General features: G+C 34.2%; 1 protein-coding gene across 1 annotated transcript in view; it reads right to left on the reverse strand.

Annotated features, from left to right (window-relative positions):
• Window positions 1-16,493, reverse strand: part of LOC150096008 (CAAX prenyl protease 1 homolog) — a 132,511-nt gene that overhangs the window by 25,246 nt on the left and 90,772 nt on the right. The window contains exon 7 of the mRNA XM_090408982.1: window positions 8,593-8,753. Within this exon, the coding sequence (XP_090265108.1) occupies window positions 8,593-8,753 (161 nt within the window). The remainder of the gene's footprint in view (window positions 1-8,592; window positions 8,754-16,493) is intronic.

Below are 16,493 nucleotides of genomic sequence, written 5' to 3' on the forward strand. Positions count from 1 at the left end.
GTTCTCATCAGTCTATAGTAACTATACTATTCCAAAGGCAATTCACTATATAACAAATTATCCATTGTAAAAACTATTCTTGCAGTTGCTACAAGTTTGCTTCAGTAAGAGTCAAATGAATAATTAAGCAGGGGCTCTTTTTTTTTTTTTTTTAAGGTAAACCATATATGAATTATTATCAGTGTTGTCAAATAAAATCTAAATGCCTAAGGCTCAGAGGAGTGCTTTAAGCAATAAAATAATGACTGGCCTAATTAATAAAATGAGGTTAGTCTATGAAAAGCTAAAGATGAATCACTATACTCACACACAGTAATCCCTCTACTCCAACAGGAAAGACTGTGATATGGCTATGCTGACCAAGAATGTATTAAACAGTTTCTGCACTTAGACTGTCAATTTGTCTTAATATGATATCCCAGGCAACATGCTTACAAAATACTGTCATTATATCAGTTTTTGTCTCATGATTTGCCGTAATCAATGCAAAAGGAAAGCAGAAAAGTAATTTGCAGAGGACGAGGTAACCTAGTATCAATATTTGCAGGCTCATTTTTCTTGTTTCCTATGTAGCTTAAGATTCTATGTCTGAGTGAAGCCTATCTGATAAAACACACAGAAATTGAGATCAGAGGATGATAAACTAATAATTGTAGTGAACCTAGTTTTATGTAAGTGATACCCCATTGGTAACATTTTAATTTTATAAATTTTATGGTACAGTCCAGTGGCAAAGCTGCTGTGATCTAGCAAGATGTGAACAGGTATTATACTATCTAAGAAAACAGCAGTAGTAGATTCCACTAAAGACTGATTTTCAACCAATTATATGGGAAATAATTTCCCATATAGTTAGAACAGTAGAAAAATCAGTATTATTCTCTTTCTCTCTCTGTCTGTGTGTGTGTGTGTGTGTGTGTGTGTGTGTGTGTGTGTGTGTTTTAAAGAGCTGCCAACATAACAGAAAACAGGTTGTTTCCTTAAGTATCATGGAGAGAAACTACATGACAGAACATAAGCATGCCAAATGGCAATCTGATATGTTGCACAAAATTTCTTCAAGTGGATAAAAAACGGTTACCCAGCTTGTTTTTCACCAAGTTTCCCGCTTCCCTTCCAAAATTGTTTCCAGCCATTTCTCAAGTATACTTGCATAAATCTTACCAGGAACACTCAGTAGAGAAATACCTCCGTAATTCTCACATTTTATTTCCCTTTTCATACTGTAGATGGGTAACTATGAAAGCTCTGCTCCAATCATCTGAAATTTGACCTTCTGAATTATGCAATGTGCAACCACTGTGAAACTTTTATATCTACATATTTGAGCAATCTAGTCAAATTTCATCTACTCCACCTGTTTTTCTTCATTTCAAGTTTGGATAACCTTTTTCTACTTCAAGTATGGATATGCATTCCTGATTACATTCCTATTGGGAAATTTCTACCAGTGCTGATATTGCTTATTTCATTTAGCAGTCTTTCAACATGATTACCCCAAACATCTAGAATATCTGTATCTTCGGTTTTCATGTTGCCTTTATCATCTCCGATTCCTTTTGCAATACACTACCCCCCCCCCCTTATCCACGAGGGATAAGTTTCAAGACCTCCAGTGGATACCTGAAACTGTGGATAGTATCAAACCAGTATACAAGGGTGGTCTGAAAAGTTCTCGGCCTCGACCATAAATGGCAACACTATCAGCAAGTTTTTTTTTTTTCCTAAGTTGGTACATCTGTCATAAGCATCCATGTGAAATTGCAAGTCATTCTATCAAGTAGTTTGTTTTATACAACTGTCTGAAGCAAAAGTGTTGTCTGTATCCCTTGAAATGGATAAAATTGAGTATTGTGCGGTTATAAAATTCTTTGTAAAAGAAGGTTTAATGCCAAAAGAAATTCATTCAAACTTCATAAAAGTTTATAGGCACTTTCCTTCATTTTCGACAATTAAGAAATGGACTGCCGAGTTTAAACATGGCCGTACCTACCTTGAAGATGATCCACATGAAGGACGTCCCAAAAGTGTAACACCACCAGAAATAATTGATCAAGTGCATGATATGGTATTGGATGACCGGTGAGTCAAAGTGCGTGAAACTGCTGAGACTATAGGGCATTTCAAAATAACGTGTAGGATATATTTTGCATGAAGAATTGCAAATGAAAGAGCTTTGCGTAAAATGGGCGCCGTGCTTGCTCACAGCAGATCAAAAACGCACTTGCATGAAATTCTCTGAACAGTGCTTGGAGCGTGTTAACAAGAATAAAACTAATTTTGTGCGTCGATTTATTACTACGGATGAGACTTGGATTCACCATTACAAACCAGAATCCAAACAGCAGTCAAAACAGTGGACAGAAGCAAGTTGTTCAGCACCAAAGAAGACAAAGTGGTTCCATCAGCAGGAAAGGTCATGGCATTTGTGTTTTGGGATGCTAAAAGGCATTTTGTTTATTCATTATCTTGAAAAGGGTAAAACAATAACCGGGGAATATTATTCTGATCATTTAACTAGACGAAAAAATTCGTGAGAAAAGACCCAGCTTGCAGAAGAAAAAAATCATCTTTCATCAGGACAATGTACCTGCCCACAAAGGTGTTTTGGCAATGGGAAAATTAAGGAATCTGCACTATGAATTGTTGGAACATCCATCCTATTCTGCAGATTTGGCTTCCTCTGACTTTATCTCTTCCTCGCTGGCAGCGTTTTTCTTCAGATCAAGCGGTGATTGCAGCTGTAAAGGGGTATTTTGCAGATCTTACTGAGAACCACTACAGGGATGGGATAATGGTGCTGGAACATCGCTGGAATAAATGTATTAGACTTAAGGGAGGAGATGATGATGACTTAAGGGAGATTATGTTGAAAAATAAAAGTAATTTTGAAATTATAAATTCATCTTTTTTTCATTGTTAGGCCGAGAACTTCTCAGTCCACCCTCGTATACTATGTTTTTCCTATACATACATAACTATGACTGTAAATTTTTCAGGAAATGACAAGGTATACTAAAATATTAATTAAAAACTTTAATCAATACCTTCCAATATTTTGACAATTTTACTATGATAAGATATGATATGATAATAAAACTATGATATGTGCATGCACATATCATAGTTTTATGTTACCAGAAGATGGCTATGTAAAATTGCCAAAAAATATTGGAAGGTATTGAATGTTTGAAAAAATATTTTAATTAATATTTTAGTATACCTTGTCATTTCCTGAAAAATTGAAAGTCATGTATAACCAACGTATAAGTTTATCTACAAGAAATACATGATAAACTTTAATTTATAAATTAGGCACAGTAAGAGATTAACAACAATAACTTATAATAAAATAGAACAATTGTAACAATATACATACTGTAATAAAAGTTATGTGAATGAAATCTTAACAATCCCAGCATACGATTTTTTTCTTTCTTTATGAAGTCGGGAACTTTCACCTTTTCACTTAAAGAAAGTGAAACTTTAAGTGAAAGTTTCTCTTTGGCATATCCGAATTGCCAGCATCACTACTCTTGTGCTTTGGGGCCATTATTAAGTAAAATAAGGATTACTTGAACAAGCACTGCAAGTGGGTTACAGGACAAGCACTGCAATACCACAACAGTCGATCTAATAACTGAAACAGCTACTAAGTAACTAATGGGTGGGTAGCATATACAGTACAGCATGAATATGCTGGACAAAGGGATGATTCACATTCCAGGCAGGATGGAGCGGGATGATGTGCAATTTAAAACTTATTTCTGGAATTTTCCATTTAATATTTTTGGACTGGGGTTGACTGTGGGTAACAAACTGCATATAAGGGACAACTACAGTACTTCTTCCTCCATTTTTAAGCTTTTTCTATAGCCTACAGAATACTTTGCCACCTTCCAGATATTTATTTTCTATGTTCTTACCAAAGTCTTCCCATGACTTTTGTTCAGCTAGTGTTACAAAGTGCTTTCCTTTCTTACATTTCTCTCTGTATTCTCCAAGAGCACAAGCTGACTTACTTGCCAGGAACTTTCAATATGCTTTCTTCTTTTCCTTCACTGCCTCTAACTTCCTGGGTCCACTATGGAGTTTTGATGTTTCTATCCTTAGAGACAATCTCACCACATGCATCTCTGGCTGAATCAATGTTTTCTTCAGGGTTTGCCATTGAATCTCCAAGATTTGGTTCTTGTTTTCAAACTCTTTCATTTTTTCTTCAATGATGTTTATGTATTTGAGTGTACAGTTCACCTCATTTGAATGATTCATTTTGAATTTCAATACGAAATTCAATTTTATCCAGATCAAAATTAGATAGTGATCACTTTCTATTTCAAATCCTCTGTATGCTTTTGTGTCCTGAACCAGTAAGAAAACATTGCTATCAACGATAACATAAGACTTTGCTTATTTCTTGCATTTCTCTCACTAAGAAAAAAAAATCATACTTTTTTCAATAAGATATTCAATTGTATCCTGCTCAAACTAAATGGTATTCACTTTCTATTTCAGATCCTCTGTACATCCTTGTATTCTGAGCCAGCATGATGATATTGCTTTCAACAGACTTTTCTTATTTGTGTCTTATCTTCATGTGAATTTGTGCACATCTTTATGTAACAACATGGTGTCAGTAATGCCTAGTCCATATCCTGAACAAAAATTCAGAAGATACTTACCATCATTATTAGTTTTGCTCTTTCTCCAATTTTCTTTCCAAAACATTTGTCTAGTATTCATTTCCTGTTCCACTTCTCAGATCTCCAAAGAGGACCAACTTTTCCTTTAGGAAAAGTTGGCCCTGTTGAAGCCGACAAAGAAAATCTTTGTCAGCTTCTTTTCTAAAAATTTGTAAAATTCTTCCATTTTTGACTTAGCAGAATAGTATGTTCTCTAGAACCATATGCTCAAATGAGAGCTAAGTTAGAAATAAAGCAGTTGACCAGATCAAAGACAGATAATAAACTCAGGATTATTATCCTGAGTTTATTATCTCAGGATAATAATCCTGAGATAACTTGAGATAATAAACTAAATATGAGTCATGAGAAAATTAGTGAAGTGAAAAGATATCAATGGCAGAATCATCTTAAAAATGACAATATTAGAAATGAACTTGATAGTTCATTTGCACTATCAAGAATCTTGAATGCTAAGTTCAAATGAACTTAGCATTCAAGAATGCATAAGCACAGCTAATCTAAGGTGATTTGATCATTTAAATAGAATGAAAGACGGGAGGTTATCAAAAAACAGGTGTTGGATATCAGGATGGTAGGAAAGGATCCAGAGGAAAACTAAGAGCTTGGTGGACTAATGCAGTTAAGTTACAATGATAGTTCTAAGGATTCATACTTTTTTTTGGATGGTTACTGAAGGCAATGAAACAAGCATAGCATCTAGATTATGTAGACTTAGTGAAAAAACAGTTGTTATATTATATACACAACTGATCTCTATTCAGTTTTCAAGCACTTATTTTAATACATTTATACTGAGCAAAGATTTGCTCCTAAGGCCATTAAGAATGAAAAATCAACCCACTGCTGAGAATAAATGCTGAAAAGTCTAAAATAAATATACTTTCATTTCATAAACAAATTTGGATGGGTGTGATTAAAGGCTTTTATGGAAAGATAAGAGTATTTGTTAACTATGTCAATCAATCAGTCTGTGTTATAATGCATGAAATGTCATAAATTTATTATTGCTAGAGGCTGCAAAAATTGACAAATGTGCTCGTTATAATGAATTGGGATATCAAAAATAATTTTTTTACGCGATTTTTATTCACTTTTACGCGACCAACCTAAAGTCTAAGTTAGGAAAAAATCCGTAATTCAAGAAAATTCTGAGAATTTTGTAGAATTGCATTCTCGCTTCGATTAAGAAAATTCTAAATTCTAGAAAATTCTGAGAATTTTGTAGAATTGCATTCTCGTTTCAATTAAGAAAATTCTAAATTCTTACAAATTTCATTTATTGGGAATTCCCCGAATTACATAACTGACTGTGCATAAAAAAGCAGTTCTTAGCAGAGCAGTTTGAATTTGGTGTTTGAGTAGACAACACAGTTACCGCATTTTTTGCATTTGCATTTTTTAAGTGAAATCAAAATAAAAATTGCGTTATAAAATTAATAATTTTGCCAAGAAATAATAAATGATAAGCTATATGTAATTTTCAAACTTTCATTTCATTGACCGAAGATTTTAATCCAGCCCTCACACAATGTTGCCGATAACCAAAAAAAGAAAGCCGTTTCCTTGGATATAAAAATTCAAATTTTAGATAGTCTTCAAACTGGGGAAGGTGGGACAGCTGTGGGTAAGCATTTTGGAGTCCGTGAATCAACTGTCAGATCTATAAAGAAAAATGAAGAGGCTATTAGAAAAGCGGTATGTTCTGGTACAAAATCGAGTGCGAAATTATCATCATACACAAGAAATGCTGTTCTAGAAAAGGGCTGAAAAAGCTTTAGTGATGTGGATAGAAGATAATGTACAAAAAAGAATGCCAGTTGACGGAAATTCCATCAAGCAATCAGCATTGAGATTTTATGAACAGATTAAAAAACTGCAGCCAGATACTTCATCTCAATCGAGGAAAAAATATGAATTTCATGCAAGCAATGGTTGGTTGGCTAAGTTTATTAAAAGACATGCTCTTCAATATATAAAAATTAAAGGTGAAACGGCTTCTGCTGATGAAACAGCTGCTAAAACATTTCCACAGAAACTTGCTAAAATAATTGAAGATGGAAGTTACACTTGTGAACAAGTTTGGAATATGGATGAAACTGGACTTTTCTGTTTGCCAAACAGAACCTGCATATCAATAATGCAAAAAACGGTTGGTGGGTTCAAAGCAGCAAAGGATCGCATAACACTCCTATTTTGTTCGAACGCTTTAGGAGATCAGATGTTAAAACCACTGCTCATAAATCGATCATTAAGACCACGGCCAATGAAAGGCGTAGATTTTCAAAAATTGCCAGTTCATTGGATGGCCAACAAAAAAGCTTGGGTGACCATTGATATTTTCACTGAATGGTTCCACAAACATTTTGTGCCAGAAGTTAGACGCTATTTGAATGACAAGGGTCTCGAATTTAAATTGCTTTTGATTCTTGATAATGCAACCCATCATCCTGCCATAGAACACCCAAATGTGCAATTTTTTTTTCTGCTGCCCAATACCACATCATTATTACAACCTCTAGATCAGGGTATAATTGCGACTTTTAAAACATTATGTCAGACGAACATTTTGAACAAGCTAAATGATGATGAAACACTGTCAGTTATGGATGTGTGGAAAAAAATTTCAATTATGGATTGTATTGATCAAGTTCGATTATCATTATCTGAATTGAGACCAGAAACTATGAATGCATGCTGGAAAGCTATTTGGCCCACATGTGTTAAAGAGAATGCTCCTGTTCCCCTCAATCATACTGCAGAATTCCCCAATATAATAAGTTTGGCATGTGAAATTGGCGGAGAAGGATTCGATGATCTTACGTCGGCAGATATCGAAGAATTGTTAATTGATAAACCTCTTAGCAAAGACGAAATAGTGAAGATTTCTAAGACTCCTGAAAGAGAAGAAGTTAATAATAATGATCAAGATAATCCTACTTTTACTGCTGATATAATTAAAAAAGATCTTAAACTGGCCAGTAATTTAGGCAATTATTTTGCCTGACATGATCCAAATGAAGAACGTGCTGGGAAGTTTTCACTATGAAGACATTAAGTTGTAATGTCTTCATAGAGAGAATTATATCGCGACTTATATAAAGCATCAGCACAGCGATTAATAACTGAGTTCATGCCTAAAACTACTGAAACAACCAGTGGTACTTTTGTTCAAGACATGACAAGAATAATTCCACAAGTTGAGGCAGAAGTCGATGACGATAATACCATTACTATTACAGTCTCACGAAAACGAAAGCTTTCACGTTTATTGTCAGAAACTGATATCGAATAACATAATTTTTTTATAGAATCCTTAGCAAACAACTGAAATAAATATGTTTTTTTTTTAAGTTATTAAAATTCATTATATGTATGTGTGTTCTCCATGAAATGTAAATAAAAATCTTATGATCCTAACAAATTTAATGTTTGTTTTTTTCATTATTTTGCTTATATTTCAGGTTTGGAACCAATCTTCACTTTTTCTATGGAGTCAGTAGTTCTTTTTACACGTAATTTTTAGGAACATATCTATCGCATAAAAAGAGGTTTAGGTGTATTTAAAATTACAAAGTTAATGTGCATTAAAAATTATAAAATATAGACTATATAAGTATCACTATAAGTATAATTTATTATCATTACTATTTTATTTTTAGTTAGTCTGCTTATTATAAAGAGCACTGCAAAAGGAACAACACTATATTGCATAGTATGGCATTGTGGTTTTACTTAATGAAGTAAAAAGTAAAATTGCAATACCATGCTAACAATAATTAAGGTAACTTTTAAGAAAGTAAACATAATGGAATTAAAATGCTATATACATGTAAGAGATGGCAAATCAAAATATTAAAAAAAATAATTATTATGTAAGAAGAAACACCTTTGATTTGTCATCACCATCTCCATCCTCCCCCTCTTCATTCTTTTCTTTTTCTTTATTAAGAGGAGAATAATCCTGAAGCAAGGTGTCAAATAAAACTATCCTCTTATTCTTATAAAATCCATAAAAATAGGCATTACTGTGAGCAGATCTTTTTGAACCTAAATAAGAGACATTAATATATAGCATAACACATACATAATTTTTTTTTTTGTATAGCCAAAAGATTTTTAAAACAAACTTTGGAACATAGATATTCTATACCTAACCATATTTGCAATATCACAGGTGTAATTGCATACATGAATGCGTGCAATTAATTCATGACAATGAAAATAAATTATTTAATTATTTAGCAGCTAATATTTCACTTGTTTATACCCGTCATCTTCAGAACAGAACACAAGCAGTTTGTCACAGTACGCTCAACAGCAACAATTAAATGATGGACAACAAAACTGAAGTCCTAAAATGCATCTATTGTTGAATAAAGAAAGGTTTTACAAGTATTAATTCAGTCTTAAAATGACTCTCTCTCTCTCTCAGATTTTTGGCAAATTGATACAGCTATATACTTATTGAGGTTTGGGAATATTTCATAGCTGCTACCAAAACTACAAAAACACTCTCTCTGACCAAATGACCAAAGTGTCTACGTAGCACACTTTAGTTTTTTTTTCCTATCTAATCCTGTAAGAAGGGGTGTCCAAACCATGGTCTACCAGTCCTAACTCGCCATTACAATGGTGATGAATATATTTCTTATAGATCAGGATTGTGCTGTTGTGAACTCGATAATGGAAGAAGTGGTCAGCATGCCAAGTGAAGGTCGTAACTTCACTATCACACCAAGGAAAGTGCCAAAAGTGAAAATAATGATGTCCATTGAACTTGGGATATATGACCTATCTCCTATAACAGCCAATGGCATTCACTTGGTTTTAGTACATATCCTAAATAAATCCAAACTTCTCAAAGGCAACATACATTCCACAAAAAAAATCGCTGCCTTAAAATAAGGAAAAACTATATAGTAACAAGAACACTATTATAACCATAGCAGATAAAAATAACAGTACTGTTATAATGCTCAAGCAGAATGACAAAATGCATTTTCTACAAGATCATTCTATATACAAAATTACAGATCAGGATCTTACCAATACACAAAAGAATGAAGCTCTGAAATTACTGAAGAAGTTGCATTCTGATCCAAAGAAACAAGCTCAAGCCTTTTCATGTGCAGCCATACAGAATATTGTGGAGCAACTACCTGCTGATAGTTTGACAACCTATCAAACTTGCTGAACTGTTGGCAAAATCACTTGCCCCTTCACAGTAATTCTAACTCTTCCTCCTTCATAAAAATTCTGTTCATTTTAAAACTATGTTAAAAAAACCATTTTCAGATATAATGATTAACTTCAGTATCACTCGATTATTTACTAATATATCACTAACTGAGATTCTTGATTTTCTTATTTCTTCAATTTGGTATGATTCTATATTTGGTACTAAAAATAGCTGCCTTTTTAAAATGATTTTCTCCATTAATACATGTAAATTAAGAACAAGTTAATATTCCTGCAAAAGAATATAATAGTTAACTCTTAACTATTATCTAATATTAAAAGCATGTATTATATATTAAAAAGCATATCAAAACTATAAAGTGTAATATTTAATACCCAAGGGGTCTTTTTTGCCTAAAGCACTGAAGCAATGACTATTGTTGCTACACAGCTGTTCATTTCTGATATTCACTAGAAATGAACAATGAAGTGCTAGAATTACATTTTTATAGCATTTACCCCAGTTTTGAATCTGAAAAAATAAAATAATCTGCCAAAACGTTTTTAGACACATATTCCTACAGATTTTGGCAGTATTAGATACAACAATTTCTATTTTTGATGTGCTTTTTAACATATATTTGCAGGAATATCAACTCGTCCTTAGTGCACATGTATTTAATGGAGAAAATAATTTAAAAAAAAAGTTTTAGTACCAAATATGCTATTTGGTAGCGTCTGATCTCAAAACCATATTTTATAAATAAATTAAAGATAACAAGAATTATATGCTTGGTTAAATCCTTTATCCAAGTGTAAGCAAACAAGTTTGCACCTGAAGTATTTTCAGGACTGGGGCAACTCGTACATACAGACTAATGACTTCACATCACTTGCCTTAGCATCCTATAATGCATAGCACATATCCTTGCAGACATGTATAAGGCAAGTGATATGAAGTCATTAGCTTCTATATATGAGCTGCCCCAGTCCTGAAATATACTTCAGGTGCAAACTGTTTGTTTGTTTACACTTGGATAAAGGGTTAAACCAAGTATATAATTTCTTGGTATCTTTAATTTATAGTATAACCGTCTTTAATCCAGAGTATTTTAATAATAAGGTGCGACACCTTTTGGCTACTAATATATGAAAATGACTTCTGCATTACTCCAACCTTAGTGTCTGGGTCTAGGTCACAGATATACAGATTAGTGGAACATGTCACCATGGAATTTAACTGGCATCAATGCACAGGGGCGGTTTTCCTGGACATAGCTAGTGCATTTGATAAGGTTTGGCATTATGGCTTGCTATACAAAATGATATCATCTGGAACACCATGGGGATGGTTCATCTGATCAGGTCATACCTCTACGATAGGCGCATGCAAGTTAAGTTAAATGGCACACTCTCAACACAAAAATGCATCTTGGCTGGGGTCCCACAAGGATCCTTACTGGCACAGACTTTTTTTCCATATATATGTGTGTGATATCCCGTACAACCCACTGTCATCTATCAAAGCCCTATACACAGATGATACAGTGATATTAGCCAGATCTTTAAAACCGCACCTAGCAATCAAGAAACTGCAGGAAAATCTACTGCTAATTGAACAATATTTTGCCAAATGGCGACTCCAAGTAAAGAGCGCAGCCGTGCTATTCGCCAGGAGATCAATGCTTCCTACTGGAGACATCCTCCTATTTAACACAAAAATCCCATTGCTAACTGAGATCAAATATCTTGGTATACTGCTGGACAGAAAATTGACTTTCAGCTCCCATATCAAGACTATCTAAAGACATCAAAAATCATTGCCTAATCAATAGAAACAGCAAATTGAGCACCAGAATCAAATTACTTATATATAAGTTGATGATTCGTCCTTTATCCACTTATGCTTCTCCCGCTTGGAGCCATACTGATAATACCAATATCCTCAAACTACAATGTGTGCAAAATAAATGTCCCAGAATGATCCTCAATGCACCATGGTTCGTACGTACTGTGCAACTTCACTGGGACACAAATGTCCCCTATATTTACATCTTCATGCAGACTATAGCAACTAAGCTCTTCTCAAAAGCATCTGTGCACCCTAACAAACTAATTCAACTAGCGACAAATTACAACGCAACAGATTACTTCAAGTATAAAAGACCAAAAGCTATTTTAAACTACAATTCCAATGACTAATCCTCAGGCCCACTCAGGGCGAGCAACAGGCTCACAAATCTTTTCCACTCACAGTTCTCCTCATCAGATAATGGAGAATATGAAAAGCATCTGCTTCATCCTTTAGGTCAGTAATGTTGTTGTTTAGTGTCTGGGTCTGGCTACCACTGATGAGGCCTCAAATAAAGGTTGAAACCAGTCTGAGTAGTGACCCTTCCCATAATGCATAGCATTATACAGGTCTGCAAGATTTGCTTTGCATTATGGAATACTAAGCCAAGTGATGTGTGAAGTCAGCCTCTCTATATATATACTCTTCTTCTTCTTCTGCAGCTACTCCCACTTAAGTGGGGTCACTGTTTGTAATGAGTCTCTTCCACATCTTCCTGTCTTGGGCTGTCACCACATCCAAGTTCTTCATCTTCAAGTCCTCTTCTACCAGCTCCCTCCATCTCTTCTTTGGCTGCCCACGCTTCCGCCTTCCTTGCACATCCATCTGCATGACCCTTCTTCCCACATATTCGTCCTCCCTCCTCATCACATGACCAAACCATCTCAACCCTGCCTCCTGTATTTTCACTCCTAAGTTCGTAACTTTCACTGTTCCCCTGACATAGTCATTTCTAAGACGATCCTTTCTGGTCACACCGCACATCCACCTAAGCATTCTCATCTCTGCTACTTCCATCCTGCTGATATTATTTTTCCTCAGGGCCACATTTTATAGAGCATATGTCATAGCTGGCCTCACTACTGTCCTATAAATTTTGCCTTTCAGATTGATCAGCACCCTCTTATCACATAACACTCCAGCCATCTCCCTCCAGTTCCTCCAACCCGCTTGTATCCTGCATCCCACTTCCTCTATATATTATAGAGTATATATATATATATATATACTCTAAAATATAAAATGATAAGCTTTTTTGTAACATTTTTGTGTCACATTTTTTGGCAAGTTATTTGAAATATTTTGAAACTCAGGGGCTACCCTGAGTTTCAAAATATTTTCAAAATGTTTTGAAAATATTTTCAAAACATTTTGAAATTCAAAAACGTTTTCAAAATGGGGGGGGGGGGGGGGGGAGGTTTGAGTCTTCAAAATTCGAGTCATCAGAATTCAAGGAGAACCGGCCTACCAGTCCGGAACTCAGGGGTTGAGCGCCGTAGATGCCAGGGGGGAACCCTTTCGAGGCTTCAAAATTCGAGTCATCAGAATTCAAGAAGAACTGGCATACCAGTCCAGAACTCGGGGGGGGGGGGAGAAGAGAATCCCCCCTAGTATATATATATGTGTGTGTGAAAAGTGTTTTACCTTGGGTATAATATATGTTAAAGATACTAAGTAATTTTATAACCTTGGGTTTAATCCTTTTTCCCAAGTAAGCAAACAGACAGTAAGTCAAGTTATACATACATACACGAGTTAACCCAGTCCTGAAAATACTTCAGGTGCAAACTTGTTTGCATACACTTGGATAAAGGATTAAACCAAGTATATATAATTCTTGGTATCTTTAATTTATAGTATAACGAAGGGGAAAAATTTCCAACAACACATTGCATAACATCAACCTCTTGCTAAAATAATTAAAATGGGAAACATTTAAATTGTTGTATCCCAATTTATGATTATTATTCCAATTAGAGAAATTCTGCTTATCTATATTCAACTTTTATCTATGTATGAGATATCACCCCAGAATACAAATATTTAAGCTATGTCTCCCCTTAGTGTCCCTAATATTTATATTATACTGCGCCTTTTGGGACATTTAGTTTGAGATATTAAATACAAAAACAAGGAGCAATTACTTAAATATGTCTGAATGTGAAACAATATTGCAGTTGTGACACTATCTTGTTTTTCAACACATAAGTTTCTCGCGTGATTAGGTTCGTACGTTTTTCAAGTGGTGCATTGGGCAGCAATTTCAGACAACTGTTTTATCAATGAACAAAGGTTTATTAAACTCATTAGTATGGTACAATTCAATTTCTAATATAATTCAATTCAATACTAAGAAATAACATTAGCTTATCACAAGTAATTTGGCTATGATCCTATATGGGTATTGCAATCATGCCGCCATGACAAATTCAACACATCCAATCATATGTATAATTATAAATCTAATTAACACCTTAGTTAACCCTATATTACTCGGAATATACGCTATATGCTGTAGCACATGGACATATATGATCAATTCACTCTATTTAACTATCCAAAACTATGTAGATTAAATTATCCTTTTACTGTACTAACACATAACTTTGACATTTAAACTTCCTATACGTTACAATACACATGCATAATTCTCAGGACATGTAATTACTTATATAATATTAACAGGCATACTTTCATTATAATCAGTCATGTACTAAAGTCCTAGTATAAATTTCCTTAGTCTCTTCAACAGTTCAGTAATAGAATAATGATTACAATTACAGACGATTTTCAGTTAACACGAGATTTTACAGTACCTTTTTCTCTCGAGTTATCTATATTGGCCTCTACCTTTTTCCGATTGAACTATCCTGGTATGATCTCTCCTATAATCTGTCACTCCTAAGTTCTTTTGGCAATAAACTGTGCTTATGCGATCTTAACCTTTCGTACTTGAATCAAGGACACTTTTAGAATCATCTATACAATGGCTGTGAAACTCACCACGTGGACACAGACTTCTTTACAGATTTCCTTTTCACTGGACGATGAAACACATAGTAATACCTTCTTTCCTTTAGCTAAATGGCATTCCTCGTTTCTTACCATAGGAAATACGGAATCGAAATCCCGCTCACTTTTGTTTCCTTGTTGTGACGACAGAGTTTAACTCCAATCCCGCCACTCAGGAAAACCACGTGAAGCCTATCCGAAGGAGCTCTTGAAGAAACTTTCCGGGAAAAAGCCTTGTGGGGGGGGGGGGGGGGGGGGGCGTTTCTAACCCTTTTATACCTTGACCCTAACGGCACCCACTTTAATTTATTTTCTCCGTCCCTTACTTGATTTGACTTTACCGACCAATTAGGGTGGCGTTTTTCTGCCAAACATCCTTTGGTCGGCGAGCCCGTTGTCTCAAATTCAGGAATTGACCCTGAGCGATAGTCTACTGTTTTTCTTTTGCTAGCCTCTAAATTAATCCCCTTTCCAAATTTTTAAGAATTTACTTAATATTTTAATCTCTAGCCTCTCACATATAATTTCTTATGACTAATCCTTTCTGTCTTACTTAGCTAATATTTTTTTTTTTATATCACAACACTAGAATATTCCTTCTTTTATTAGTTAGTTCAACAAACACTTTTTTTTTTGTTATATATTTTACTTGGATGCAAGAATATTTTTCTTTCTTTTAAATAATTCATCTATTAGCTTTTATACAGGGGTTTTATTTTATTTTCTCTTTAGTTACACCAAGATAACTGGGAATTCTACATTCTTAAGGTATCATAGGGTGTAACAAAATTACCTGAAATCTCTTAAACAGAGCATCTTTAAGTAGTACAATAGCTTAATATAGCAAATCTCAGGACATCAGAGAGTTTGTTACAGCACTAGGCTCACTATATTAAATTTTGGGAAAAAATACTGACCCCATTCAATTTCCATGAAAGGAAAGAAATTTGAGAAACAGAACAAAAGAAAAAATCATAAAAAATAAAAGAAATATTGCAAGAAACAAATGAAATTGTGAGAAATAGGAAAAAGGATACAGAACAAAGGAAATTGTGACATAAAAAAATTTTAGGAAATCATACACTGAGAACACAAAGACTGGCAGGAACAAAACAACATGAAAAAAGTACAAGAATAAACAATAATGGGAGGTAATAAAGAACTAGAAGGGTATGAAATTATAAAAATTAAAACCTAGAATTATCATTTAAATTTCAAAATATTACTTTAGATTAAATTAATGTCACTTACCTGAAACATTCATAATAAACAAAATATGTATAGTCTATTCCATTAAAATAAAAAATAACCTGAAAACTTCAGTCAGTCAACTTTATAACTGGTCATCTCCAATTATAAAGAGGAAAGGAACACAAATGACTAATGCAGACTAACAATGAACCAGTCTGTATTAGTCAGCATCAACCTGAAGGGAAGGAAAAATAATTGCGACAGCTCATGTGAATGAGCATGCTAATTTATCAGTGATCTAATGATGTTAATGTTACAGTTGGCATAAACTGATACCATTCTCTCAGAACTGTAAATTGAAGGAACTCATTTTTGAAAGATTCTTTCATTAAGGTAAAAAAATTCTAAATTTTTGATTTTAATGGTACGGTCTGCACACATTTAGTTAATTATGAAGAGTTCAGGTAAGTGATATCAATTTCATTTGAATGGTCTGGAGTTAGATGTTTGGTGGAAAAAATGCAAAATAGCTAGAAATACCGGGGGGGGGGGGG

The sequence above is a fragment of the Typopeltis vanoorti genome, chromosome 19 (genome assembly GCF_054136105.1).
Source record: "Typopeltis vanoorti isolate ZY-2024b chromosome 19, IOZ_Tvanoo_1.0, whole genome shotgun sequence".
NCBI classification, from domain to species: Eukaryota; Metazoa; Arthropoda; class Arachnida; order Uropygi; family Thelyphonidae; genus Typopeltis; species Typopeltis vanoorti.